Raw genomic sequence first — 14,824 nt, forward strand, 5'->3', positions numbered from 1 at the left:
TGATCGGTCACACGTATATAGTTGCAATTTACAATGCTTCCACGGAGGATAGACAACAAGACAGTAAATAATGCGATGCCAAATAATGCATGCATGCTTTCCCCCTGCGCATCTTCCGCAATCGCGATGTGTCATGTAGCGTCGTGTAAAGCTGTCAGGATTTTGTTTGTTTGATACATGTAATGAGCTATTTCTTTCACCGCACTGAGGCAACCACTCAATCAACGCGGGTTTCCAAGAAAGAGGCTGTTTACGGACGTCTCATTTCGTTCTTTGCCAACGATAAAACGGTCTTCCACGACAAACCCCATACTCCATCTCGCGGAATCACCTATCATCTTTGACATACTTCGAAAGGTTGTTTGGGTAGATGCCTGCAAATAGAAGAATTTCTTCCGCACGTAAACATTTTTTTACAAGATACTTTTATAACGCTATCTTAGTGGCCCAATGACAAATGATATTTCTCTTACATATTTTTCGAAAACAAATAAAATGTCAGAAAAAATATTGGATGCACTGAAGAGAAACAATTAATAGCTAATTTACGAAAAATAAGAAATCATTATATAGACCATCAGTTACAGGTACTTTTTAGCAAACAAAAGATTCATAGCTTTTACTTCGTAGAATTAATTGAGATTATCATGTACGAGAAATGACAGGTTTTCGTTTCTGTTGCGAATAGACGTGTGCATGTTTACCGAATGATGGTGGCAACTCATTTACACCACACGTCTGACTTTCGATGTTTGTTGCATTTTGTACGTTCATGCAACCGGGAATACTGTCTCCGACAACGATGTGTTTTATGGTTATATGTTTTGTGCAGTAAAGAAACAGTTGGTTATTTGCTGAAATGTGATGAGAATGGATTTTCTCAATATACCATCGTCTGCAATTCGGAATCTCCATGGTAAACTGAAAAGTTAGCTTCTAAGCGTTCTATCGAATGGAAGTGACATGTATTGTGCTTGGGCATCATTACATCGTCAGTGAACGATTCAACCAGCATTTTCTGTAGTCGTTTAAGTGTTTTCAACTCTCCCTCTCTCAAAAACCTATAAATTAATAATGGTGTCTAAACGAATGTCATAACAATGGAAGTAAGTGGGGTCGCCAGGGCTATGCAGACTTCGACGATGGAGCAGAAACGACGCTCCAAAAACCTATCGGAGTTTAGCAAAAGCGCTTTCAACAAGACGGTGGATTTTTCCTATGAAAATGAAATGTGTCCAGACGTTACTATCGGAGATGTTACTATAACTGAAATCGACGTTGACGAACAAGTAAGTAGAAATAATGTTTGCACCCCAAACGTTGTGCTCTCAAAAGTTCTTGTTGTGGCACTTCTTCCGATTATACATCGTGATAATTCATGGATTTATGTGTGATCGCCCTACTTATATCCCGTTTATTCATTTAGGTACTTGTTGTTGATGTTTTCTTAGAAGAGTAACAACATAGTTGTCATACATCTTATAAAAGGATGGAATCTCGATATAATAAATAATTTTCGCTCTCGTTTCAGGCAGTTAATTTTAATACTGTTACATTACTTAAGGTTAATGTTCACCTGTTTCAGGAAGTTGATTTTTTCGTTACATTACTTCAGGTTTGCGTTCACCTGTTGCCTCATAGATTGCGTATCATAGATTGCCGACACTGATCTAAATACGCGGATATGCTAATTTTGTTCGTGAACATATAGCTTGTACATGTTGTTAGTTTCCTAGAACCCTCCACTGAAGTAACTGCGCTAGATTTTATACACGAGAATAAATAATGAATACATTTTTATAGAAACAAGCTATGGTCTATTAAAGTAAATGTCCTCTTAATAGAAATAAATGATTTTGGTGTTGGGCACATGTTTTGCAGCTATCTGTTATTCGTCACAATAATTGAAAACTTTTTCGTACGTGGATCTATCAACGTGTAATTGAGTAAAATGTATATCTCTGGTCTCTGGTACTGGTAGAGATATTTCACAGGACTGTTGGCGGAACAGAGACTCGAGACTCATCCGTACGCGTCGACCTCAAATTTTGCGTGTCCACTGAAATCTGAGTGGTAAGACAACGCCCTGGATGGAATGAACAGTGTAGTGTAGATCTGATAGTATGAATACGTTATGCTATTCTTTACAATGTACTTTACATCTTTTAGTCGCAGAATTGACCACCACATGTCCTAATATATAAGGAGAACATTTAAACATCTATGTGAGAAGACATTTAAACATCTATATGAGAAGAGCATTTTTGGCTCACAGGTTTTTTAATGAAAAATCTCATATCGATACTTCTTCTAGTTTATTACTATATACTCGGGAGTCGTTCGTTTGACAAAATCCAACATATGAGAAAGTGTTTTCTAACGAACATGTACAAACGCATATATGATATTCGACAATATTCCATCCTGTGCTTGCACGACTCGTATCACATCAACGTGCGACATTTAATAGCGTCTCGGGGATGTATGGGAAACATCGTTGATAGATGGCCAGACAGCTTTTATTTCCCGAATGCTCGTGGGCTGATTTTGGCATCCAATGGGCCTGTCTTACGTATGCTGATAGTGCTTTTATTGCGGCACTTGAGCTCCACTTAACGTCTTAATAAAGACCACGAAAGCAACAAACGCTTTATTTTTGTCACCGACTTAAGTTTAGATTAATTGCGTGAAGATCGAAACTTTCGGCATTCTTTTCTATTCAGAGTTGGCCAATTCATCCGCTCTCTGTCTATCTCTCACGGGATATGCAAAGACCGAATTAGATCATTGCCTGTAGCATCTACAACGTCGACAGTCTGGATGTCTAATTAAAGAGACCAAGTAATACGGTTACAGATCACCAGATCATCTACATTTTGGATCCTGCCACAATCTTATCATTCCGATAGTCTGATTGCTTCGAGGTTATATTAACACCATCATTCGTCCATCGCATGCGTTAGTAGTTCGGGCGATTGGTCGCCATGATGACAACTTCTAAAAAGGGTATGCAACGGCTTATACGCTGTCGAAAATCCATTCATAGCTCTTCCGTTAACTTCACATTGTCGTTCTATCCCAGCCAAGTAAATTGCATTACCTCAGCTGTAGAAATCCAATTCTCCGAGATGCATATATCAGACATGCTGCTCTGCCCAAGCTTACTTTCTAAAGTGCGTATATCTTTTTCGATGGGAATAAAATAGAATTTGATTATATAATGAGATGAGGAGCACGTCATAACATTTTGTTGAAAAGCAATGAATCGATTGCTTTACTAAATCATAAACCTGGCGATTGCGATCATGACGAAGATTAAATGATATGGCAAAAATCAGATATTCCGCCCACGTATCGACAGCAAATTGAATGCCGCTATGTATTGATGGCAATGAAAGTACTCGGTCGTGAAGGGTAGTGTTATCGTTATGGTACTTGGGCAGAGGCGCTTTGCCCCGCATCTCCGCGCGCAGGCGGGATACTAAATATCCTAATCATACGTCATTTTCTGTTCTGTCTGGAGAATGCAGCCCTGGCAGCAGTGTATCGAGTATATTCATCCCGAGTGTCGACGATAATTATTTTCGTCGCTGGATAGGCGCGACCGAGCACGCGATAGTTCTTCACAGTACTGAAGATGTCATCATTTTGTTTCGCGCGAAGCTTCAAGTGAGGATCAAGTGCGCCCTCAAATCTCGAACTACGTAGCAAGCGAAGCGGCATCTAGAAAATTAACCGAACGCGAATTTGAATCGTTGGCTAATGGATTTATCGTCATTTGTTCGTCGAATGAGTTTGCTGCCATAAATTGTCGTTTTGGAAGTCTGGAGGTATGGTTGTCGGGCTGGATATAAACGAATTCGGGAGATAGCACAGATACAGGAGAGTTAACATAATGGTGGTGAGTTTATGGAAATAGAAATTCTTCGATCGCGCATTTTTTCTCTAGATGAAAGAAATACGTTCTGTTGTTAAATCATTTTTACGTTTAAGATGATCGAAACATATTTTGTAGGACTTGGTGAAAAGTCTGCCCCTGGAATGGCTTTTACCAAACTGTAAGGGGAGTACATTCTCAATTTGATAGACTTCTGTTTAACTGCTCTATACATGTATTTCATTTCAAGACTTTTTTTCAAACATAATCATTAATACTAGTTTGCCTTGCTTTTGCAGCTTCTAAGCGCGCAAAATGTATATAAACGCTTGCGCAACTTAAGACGTTGCCATTTACGCAATTCGTATATAGGATCAACTCTTTGACAGCGCTGTGGATGCGCTATGACTTATTAATCCCTGATCAAATACCATAAATTTAGATTTTCCTATCGCTTGACACATTAATGAATCACGAATAACTACTATTTTGTCTATGGTTGCAGAGCTATGGCTTAAACTAATGTACCGCTGGGCACATGGCCACCAAACGAGTGAAAAATTCCGATATTATCGTATGCACGATTTGTTCGCTTTATCTGTCGAATGTTTTTTAAATTCATATAGTTATTTTGAATTGGTGCATGCATGCATATCGGTGATGGATGGAGCCGCATTTTCAAACGTATGAAAAAACATCTGAACCAATACAGCATTAGCTTTTTGTATAATTTACTGACCGACCGCAAATTTTGGAATATTCAACGAAATTTATTTTCTGTGGTTATTATAATAGTGGTTATTATACAATAACGGTTTTACATGACCTTGGTGATTTGCCATACAGCACATTACCAAAGCAGTTCCGCGTGTTTTATATATCTCAGCATCCAGAAGGTAAGGGCAATTTACGCTCAGTTTTATTCCCAACATGTACCCTAGGGTGCTCGTAATGCACAAACACATCATCATTCCGTATAAAGGAAATTACCGTGGATCTGAGATGGTTTCCGTATAAGACATGCTTACGTGCTCTTTCAAACACAAAACGTTCAAGAAATCATCAATAACCCTCATAAAAATACACCTGTATCGATTCACATGCGAGGTGTAAGACGAAGGACAGTCATCCTGGAGAGTCATAACAAGAAAGATATGAAGCCAAAGAGGGTTTTCTTGTAACAACAGTTATATATCGTTGTAGTTTCTAGATCTAACTTCAATTATTAAATTTGATAATAATGCATAGATGACATGTGTAAACAATAGTGAAAATTTTACTTTCCAGAGGCGTAGAGGGCTATTACTGGGTAGGATCACACAGATCTATCGCTAATTTACTACAGCTTCATTTGTGTACATTGATATCAAATCTAATCAATTTACTTCGACAAGCTGCTGCCACGTTAATTAGTGTTCGGTCGGCATTTAGCGAGGAGCTTTCACGTTGGATGGGCTCTCGGATTGTCAATTCCACGACGAAATACCAATACAGAGGGACCCACGCACTTAGACACTTTGATTCGCGGTAATCCAGAAGAAAATCGATAACTATGAATATTATGACTGGAGGCGGTTAACCGGAAGTAAAGGTTTGCAAGGAACTGCGATTTACCGCAATGTTAAAAACTTTAAGGTGTTGGGGAAAGGAGGAAATGCTTTATAGGGCTGCTGTATAGTATTTCTACGACATAAAAGTGAAGGAAATAATGTATATGTATGTCCTGCTCTATCATCAGAGTGATGCACATGGGCCCCTTCAGATGGTACCAGGATGTCAGCAAACCGATGATTTAGAATTGATTCCCAGTTCATTTTTTTCGTAGTACCATTGCGTACCTTGACTGAATGGTGGGTGAAATCTAGGCTTGCACTCGGCTTTTATCACCGGAGACGCGTTTACGACGATCGTTATTTTTTTCTATCCATTTCAGGATCAAACGAACTTGCCATCAGTTGGAGAAACGGCCAAACGCCTTAAACTATTCTCCAGTGTATTCGAAAATTTAATTACTTCCATCTGGAGGCTCATCAGAACCACCACGCTCAGATCTTTTTGAGACTGGATCATTTCGGCAGATCAATTAATGAATTGAACTGGTGATCCCAAAGGAGGTAATATTTCAGTGGAAATAGAGATGCAATCCTTTTTGGCATGTATTCGGCGCACGGGTGTTGATTGATTCAATCGGAAACTACAATTTTCGTCAACTTTTTTGCAAGACTTGAAGCGCTGTGTTTTTGCAAAAGCCTTGTCAAATAGATTCAACTACAGAACGTTCTGTTGATTGGAGAAAGGAAGAAAATATTAAGTCCCTGCTGCTGCAATATGCCTATGGCGCCTTGGAACAAGATAATGGTTTTCATCGCGAACGACATAAGAAGCCGTGCCTTAAACAGACATCAATCCCCATTGGTTGCCTCGGGGCCTCAATTGCATCTTGACCTTCATTTCTCTCGACACTTTTGATTTCTGGAACTTGTGCAGGAATCATTGTTTGTGTCATGCGTCGAGGCGTCAGCAAAATTAATCGACGTTTTCTGATGGAGTAAGCCATCGGAGTCTCAAGTCAAAACTCAGCCAATATCACGTTTTCATATTCCAAATGCGCTAGTCGATGAGACTGAAGTGTAGGTATGGTATATAAATGAATTTGTGAAATAGTTAGTCTCACTGTAAGGGCCATTATGAACCACGATTTGTCCATGAAATTTTCATGTAACTTCGTTACATTTATAGCTCACTTACCGATAACAAGATACAAGAGAGCGATTATACGGCTTCGTGTAGTTGCGTTTCCATTCTAAAATATTCATTGGAAAACCGGCCAATAATCAGAGGTAGGCGAATATATTTAATCACAATAACAGTGGAGCACTTCAAATAAAGGACTCGCAAACTACAGAATTCAGTATCGACTAATGAAATGATCCATTCTGAGGGAATTGACCTCCTCAAAATCCATGAATAGGCCTCGTTCTGTCTTATCCGGTCTTCGAGCTAATTACAATATGAATAACTGTTAGGACGATTTTGTTGCATTATGGGCATTACCTTAATCCCTCCTACGCCTGATGGCTTGGAATTACACTTTCGGTCGTCACTGATAGACAAAACCCATTTCATCATCCGTCACATCTGAAGTTTTGTTCTGTAATCAGATCAACCGGCGTATAGTGATTACAGTCGGTAGGATTAATTAATCCCGTACGCTCGTCTGTACTTAACGTCCCTTCCGGTCAGATGGCAATTTCGGCTTCAAAGATAATTGACATCCGTTCTACAACAGTACTCTTCACCACAATCGTAGCGTCGAGAAAGATGATATTGATTCTAAGAGAAATTACGAGGACTCGCGTTTAACATTCGTTCTGTTTTTTACCGGATTTATTGCCAACGCCTGTTTGTTTCTGTTTTCGTTTCTGGGTGAATACAACTTGACCCTCATGCTTTGGTGGCCTTGGGAACTTTATCAATGTAACTTTATTGTTGGCAGATCTCCCGGAAACGGTGACATCTCTGAACCATGGAATTATGTTGAAAGAAGACATTGGGAATCCCATCTCCAACGCGTAGGAAATGTTAATCAAAGTCCATGTCACTTCTGCTCTTTCAGGTGAAAGTAGATGTATCCGTAGTGTTTCTCAAGATTGGAGAGATTGATACTATCAAAGAACAGTACAGCGCAGACGTACTTGTCAAATCAAAATGGCGGACATCGTCGTTGGATCGCGCTGTCAACGAGGATTTAGAGGTAAGTATGTTTTCACGAAAAATGTTGTAGGTCTGCGGGTTTAACGGCCAAAAGCATTAGAACATTGCATTTCAGAATAGATGCTTCAAATGAAAGAAACTACAATTAGCGATGAAAACAAATTCGCGATTAACTTACAAGCATATGCAGTTGGTTAGTTTTGTTTTGTTGGAAGTTCAAGGTGACGACGGCTGTTGATTTCTTTTCACTAATGGGGCCCTCAAATTCATTCGTGATATAAATAGTCAATCAGGAAGATTGCATGTAAACGGAATCCACGATCACTATCATACCAGCGATAGCATATTAATGATCACTTTATCGTCGAAAACAGAACTTATGACTTATGAAACTTATGACAATTAGTGCTTGAAAATAGTGGTTTGTTTCGTTCCATATTGGATCTGAATTTCCACGTCTCAAAAGATCGGCTCCTAATAATTGCTAGGATTAAAATCGCTGGATGCGTGGATTATTCAGATGATAGTTGATATTTTTGATTTCCTTGCCGATCGTTAAATTCTAGATCGTTCTAGATGAGTTTGGCTGTCTTCATGCGGTGCGTCATATTATCTGTTTATAACGTATGTAGTTTTGGTATAATGTAGTTGTGTATTTAGGAAAAAAGAAAATTTCATGTCGTTAATTTGTCTAGCTGATGCATCACTGTGCATTTAGTATACAAAATCACGACAGAAACCCGAAAAATGTTGAACAATCATAAATCACACTATACAGCCATTCGCTAATGGCAGCCGCAGCCCCGATCATTTATTGTGCTTACATAACTCACGAAAAACGTCTGACAACTTTCGGAAACACGACTAAACCAGCGTAGTTGTCTCACATCGTAATCCATCAATCGTAGGTCAACGGTCAACTGTAGAGCGATGATGTGTTTACACCCGTAAGGGTGAAATTATTTCACGACCAGCGCTACCATTGATCACGGGAAATTGCCGGCTTAGTGCTGCTGACAAGAACGTTGATGAATGCCGGTAGAAAGTAACAGCCTTTGTCGAGAAAATTGTTAATGATTAAAGCAAACGGTGACCGAGAAAAATTTGCTCGCAATCATGTTTTTCTTATTATTATTTTAAAACCATATAGAAAGCATTCATGACAGCCGAATTTAATTTTCAAATGCATTTTTAATTCTTCTAGACATTCTTGGCCTGGTTCTAATTCCTCAAAATAACCAATCGGCATAATTCCCTAAGTGTTACTACCCCAACGACTTGATATGTTAACATACCCCCTTGATGTTGACGCAAATGAAGTGGTATGGTCAACTACCCCTTGGTATTATTAGCTCAAAGAAGTGCTTTGGGTACATGTGCGTTGATTTCGGTAATACGACCATATGAGTGCTTTACAAACACAATATTCCACGGAACAAACATCTTTCTTAAAAAATGTGAATACGCTCGTCTAGACGGAGTGATTAAACGGAATATTCGACATCAATCATATCCTCGGTCACTGATGACTTGGTTGGACGAATAGCTTACAGTAAATGTAAATCAAAGCGTATAGGTCGCTGTGATATTTTTGCTATATTCTGTAATTGACAGAAAACACAAAACGTGGACATCGAACACATATGGAATCCACGAATCTACATAGAAAATACATTGGGCGATCCAAAAGAGAGCATATACCGAAGTGTATTATGGAACGACAAGGGTGAAGCATTTGTTCAGGAAAAGAGGCGAGTGAAAGGCGTATTTCTAGAAAACCTGGAACTCAACGATTTTCCCTTTGACGTTCAGGTTAGTTTCAATTTCGTTTGATTTGACGTTTTAAAAATCGAGGTACAATATTCATTTTTTTTTGCTACAGGACCTAACAGTAACAATTGCGAGTGACAGGCCAACGAATGAAGTAGAGGTAGTTAGTGATCCTGTGGACTTGCATCGGATAAACAAACAGTCTTTCGTCGACGAGCAAGAATGGCTTCTTTACAAGCACATCGAAGCCGAGCAAACGACTCTTACGTACGAACATGCTGATCCAACTTTCGTGCGCCAGGCCCTGTCCGTAAAGTGTAGAGCAGCCAGACGCCCTGCTTATTTCTTCTGGAATATCTTTCTCATAACGGTATGGCCTATTTGCCGTTTAGATAGTCTCTCAGTAAACTTAATAAGGTGACATACATATACATTTTCTACAATTGGATCGTGCGAATTATAATCTTACTACTATTATTTTGATATTTTCTCATCAGAGGTAAAATTTCTTTTGCAGTTCTTGATTTGTAGCTTATCGTTTGCTACGTTCGCCGTGACGCAGGAAAAACCCGAAAATCGCCTTCAGTTGTCTTTCACACTTGTACTCACGTCCGTTGCTTTCAAATTCGTCGTAAACCAAAGTTTACCGAAGATATCGTATTTGACATATCTGGTAAGCCATGTTATTGTTTTAGCAATCAAACATATATCCTATGCATATCTAGATTCTAAATTCTAGTTGTTGTTTATAGGGTCTGACAAATCTTCATTCCTCATATTTCATATTCATTTTCCTTGTGCATGATGTTTAGTCACTTTCACTAGTTTTTCTTGCTAGGACCGAATCTAACGTCAGTCTAAAATTTGATGTATGACTTATGAATATTGGAGAATGTAATGTGAATTTTGTTTGAATATCACGAGCGCAGTTTAAAAATGGACATCAGACTTGTCTTACTGGAAACATACTTTTCATGCGCGTTTCTAGCGCGAATCTCGTTAGTTCTATCCGTTTATTTTTCAGTAAACCCACGCGGCGGATACTTAGCGTGATTAAAAGCTGATTTATCGGTTCCGTATAGTCTCTTACGCGTCAATTTCGAAGTATAAAGATTCATTTTCATCCGGTGTGCACTTGGTGATCCGTCTGCTGTACCAACATTTTCTGTTCCCAAATATAAACGTGGCAATAAATATCTGAGCGATCATTTTTCATCATAAGGAGCGCGTCAATCGCGGAATCTTATTGCGGGGAATAAATAACATGAGATCGCTGACTCGTCGTATTCTTAGATTTAAAGGGGTTAGCTAGGAGGTAACCAGTGGATCATCAGCTCTTCTAATTCTTCTTTCTTTTCATTTGATTGCAATATTCCCGTATAACCGAATCATACGACGCATCGCATCTTGATTGCGAGCGTAATTCATCAATGTTTGTATATGATCAAACTCTTAAAAGAGATTCGCGAGAGAGCATTTACATGAAAAACGTATTAAGTTTTGAGACATCGCAATCTCTGGTCATCGGATTTATGCATAGCACATCTCGCCGCACATAAATGAAACATTTAGATCTGAACGAGGACGTGCGCGCGTTCATTTCATCGCTGCATTTCAGCAAATTTCATCAACTTAAATGCTAAATTCATTTTTAATGAAATAATGTATGCGTTAGATATCAAAGCTTCCTCGTTGGGACATAACGTTTTTAACTTTTAGAAAGAAAATTCTAAACGAACTGATGAAATTGATACAAATTTAACATTTCAATGTACTAGAAAAATCGATTTGATTTGTAATTTCAAATTGAACCCTTTTGTTTCAAATCATGGGTAATTGTGTTGAAAGCCGCTACGTCATTGAAAATACAACTTCATAAAATCAAATGTATCTCTTACTACAGGACAAGTACGTATTGGCATCGATGATAATGCTGAACGTGGTTTGCGTATGGCACGCAATAATAGGCTCTATTGCCAAAGCAGTCGGCATTGAGAACAAGAAGAAGGCACGAGATATCGAAACCGGAGTTTTATGTTTTCTCATTGGATTTTACTTTCTGTACAATCTGGCTTTTTCCATACGCATCTATTCTTATGTGAGTATATCTTGTCTTAAATCCGTTCGAGTTGATTACCGAGGGTCTACAAATACTTTCCGCCAAGTCAGCGGATTAAGGGCCCCCACGGATCAGTGAAACTATGAACATGCATTGATCAGTTATAACTAACTATCCTTGAGGGGCCGCTTGAATGCAAATTCATACTAGCAATGGAATAAATGTGTCATAACATCGAAATCGTAGCTAATTTACATCTGGATATCGATAATTTCGTGTATATTGCTTCTTTAAACTATGACAACGGCAGCAACCATGCGTATGCTGCAAATTGCCATTTAATGTGACACGCAATGAGCCTACAACTCACCGGTGCGATGGCAACGCATTCTATACGTAATTTCAACCCAGTCATTCTTACATCCTACAGGCGATATGGTCCAGTAATTTGTTTTAAAAAAAAAACAGTGATATATCTTACTTTCAGGCATGCCGGCGACGCCGCATAATGAAACAAAAGGACAGAGAATATATGGTTAGTATAGAATAATAATCGCAAATCGTAAGAACTGTACGACGCTGCTACCTAAGGTTTGTTGCTGTTAATCTGCATACTCTTCTTATAGGATAAAGTGAAAACGCAAGTGACCAAACAGCGTCGTCTGTTTCGACGACAGACGACACGTGAAATTAAGCGAGAAGACTCCACTCAGGTGATTACCACTAACAATGAATCGACGTGGCTGTAAAACGCTCTAATCCCAACCTTTTAGCACCAATTCTTGTTCTATCTATTGTTGCGTGTTGTGTCTTGACTTTTGAACACCCCTCCGAGTTATTTTTCCTCTGCACGGAGGCGACCATTTCCTGCTTTGCGCTAACGTATTCTTCTGGGATGATAACGTGCGTGTACGACGGATAACGTTCGTGTTTCCGATATTTGATACGATTCCGCTGATTCATTGTGTGATAAACTGGCCATAAATTGAAGACTCGCAGATATCAAATCATGAATTACTGCTTCGTTCAGATACTTTCAATCTCAATCAGACTGGATACTAATCGTACAAAAGTCATCTTGAACTCTTAAGCTGCAAAACCCCGTATCATAACGTAAAATGTCCTAATTCGATAATTATTTCCAAGTTCCCTTTATCAAAGCTTAGTATCTACGTTAAGTTTGTAGTTGATATTTCTTGCGCGACTGTGATAATGTATTTTTCTAGTCTCTGGAAGCATTGTTTTGTATTTGAAAAAAATGAATAGGTTATGCAAATGCTTTGTGAGTTCAGAAGTATAATGCTGTGCATTTTTGACGTATCATTTCGTAGATAAGACTGTGGTTGCTTTTGGTTGCTTCAAACTAATCACTAAATGAATGAATCGCTCACTGCATTTGGATTGCTCATTCTGTTGGAGTGACTTTATTGACAAAGTCAGTTCAACTGATTTTATGCGTTATCCTAACCGGCTTTCCTTTTACAAAATAATGCATTCGAAAATGTAATTATAGCGATATAGTAGACATAGAAACTCATTGTAGGTCATTTTAGCTTATTGGTTGGTGGACCCAAATGTTCCCCATAGAAAGCCTAGATATTCAGGTATTATGAATATATATAATAATCGATATCATGATTATAGGATTGTAATTATTCTATATCAAACTGCTGAACAGTGTTATGATATACAGTTAATGATTTTGTAATGTGATACTTTTCATATCTTGGATTATTTTAGATCCATGATTTGCATATTTTTTTTGAAGGGATGAAATGTGTTGTTCCGGTGGCGATCGTTGTAATAACTTTAAATGAAATACGTAAATTCTAATTCGAGGAGAACATGCCTAGTGTTTTATATTGTATTCAGCTGAAAATCGCTATTTGAAATGCATATTTATGTTTATATATACGTTAACGCGAAAAGTATATAGTATGAATAAACAATTTTATAACGATTGTCATTTTCATAATCCTCGTCTCATTAACCTGAAATTGTGGTCTTCCATCACTAATTTCATCAAATATTTTACAGGGTCCGAGTGAATCCGTGGATTTGGGTGATGAGGAAAACCCGACGACGGAACCGTTATCAACGAATTTGTAGCTTAAGGTTTAGAATGATAAAAGGGCATTATACGTATTGAATATTATAACAATGCATTCGCAGTAAAATTTGCAATCAAAATTTAATTCATTTGATAACATCAATAATCATAATTTATTGCGGCGAAAAAGGATTTTTTGGATAAGATAAGATTTATATGTTATATCAAAATAAGTTAAGAGCTGCCAACTGTTCCTGATTTTCAGTATTTGTTACTATTTTATAACGAGAATTGCCGATTTGATTTGTTTGATGCGTACAGAAATATGAAAGATGGTACTGATGGTCTTACTATTGGTTACTGATTAACCTGAACATTTTCTCTCATATCTCGATGAAATGTTACCGAAAAAAATTCAATTTGTTACTGGTAGCACTTTTCAGAGGTTGGGAGCCATGTTAATTGATTTGCCTTATATCGAAATGGAGGGTGTATAAATACTTAATGTATCAATGGACCTGGGCCATACGTTTTCAGTATCAATCTTGTGTTCTCACATGATTAAGTCATTGTATTTTCTAACATATATAACTGATCTATATATATATATATATATATATAAATATATATATATATATATATATATATATATATATATATATATAATATATATATATATATATATATATATATATATATATATATATATATATATATATATATATATATATATATATATATATATATATATATATATATATATATATATATATCAGTAGAAAGAGTAATGTTTTTCGTACTTGCCACATGGACATAGACTCGTGATTAATTCGTTCAATTCCGTGATTAATGATAAAATTCATCAATATACACGTTGTATTTATGTGGTATTCATATCATATCGTAACTGAGCGATTTATTTTCAAATGCGAAATCATAATATAATGTATGCTATAATGCAAATCATGAGTCGAATTTTTTAAAATGTGTGATATTTTCTATTTGTTTCGTGTTTGAATAAAATTTAGGCCGTCTGCAATGATATTCTTATCTTTTCTTACTTTACCCGGACGAACGGCAGAACGGTCGATGATTAATCAAATGTTTGAATGTGGTCTTTGTTGACGTACCGTTTTCACTACAGAAAAACTTTTTTAAATCAAGATATATCCCTGAGAATTCTTCGTAACACGTTTTATATTTCACCTGATTCTTTTGTTTATCTACAAAAATTAATCATTTCAAAATATGAAGTCCCATCGAATTTGTTTTGGAATCCATGGTTTTATTGCGTTATCAAGATCTTGAACCCTGTGGAAAAGGCCTTGTAGTAATCTATAAATAGTCCGAATTC

General features: G+C 37.5%; 1 protein-coding gene across 1 annotated transcript; it reads left to right on the plus strand.

Annotated features, from left to right (window-relative positions):
• Nucleotides 1-895: 895 nt before the first annotated feature.
• LOC141912701 (cys-loop ligand-gated ion channel-like) lies at nt 896-13,656 on the plus strand. Its single transcript, XM_074804043.1, has 9 exons — nt 896-1,289; nt 7,494-7,631; nt 9,206-9,403; nt 9,474-9,731; nt 9,879-10,034; nt 11,265-11,459; nt 11,908-11,955; nt 12,047-12,133; nt 13,458-13,656. The coding sequence occupies exons 1-9, from the start codon at nt 1,101-1,103 to the stop codon at nt 13,527-13,529; spliced, it is 1,341 nt and encodes a 446-aa protein (XP_074660144.1). The 5' UTR covers nt 896-1,100; the 3' UTR covers nt 13,530-13,656.
• Nucleotides 13,657-14,824: the final 1,168 nt, after the last annotated feature.

Source organism: Tubulanus polymorphus, chromosome 1 (assembly GCF_964204645.1).
Source record: "Tubulanus polymorphus chromosome 1, tnTubPoly1.2, whole genome shotgun sequence".
Classification (NCBI taxonomy): Eukaryota; Metazoa; Nemertea; class Palaeonemertea; order Tubulaniformes; family Tubulanidae; genus Tubulanus; species Tubulanus polymorphus.

Coding starts and splice junctions, on each gene's coding strand:
- LOC141912701 (XM_074804043.1), top strand. CDS start 1,101: ATGGAAGTAAGTGGGGTCGCCAGGGCTATGCAGACTTCGACGATGGAG. Junction 11,956..12,046: donor AAAAGGACAGAGAATATATG/GTTAGTATAGAA, acceptor CTCTTCTTATAG/GATAAAGTGAAAACGCAAGT. Junction 12,134..13,457: donor AGCGAGAAGACTCCACTCAG/GTGATTACCACT, acceptor AATATTTTACAG/GGTCCGAGTGAATCCGTGGA.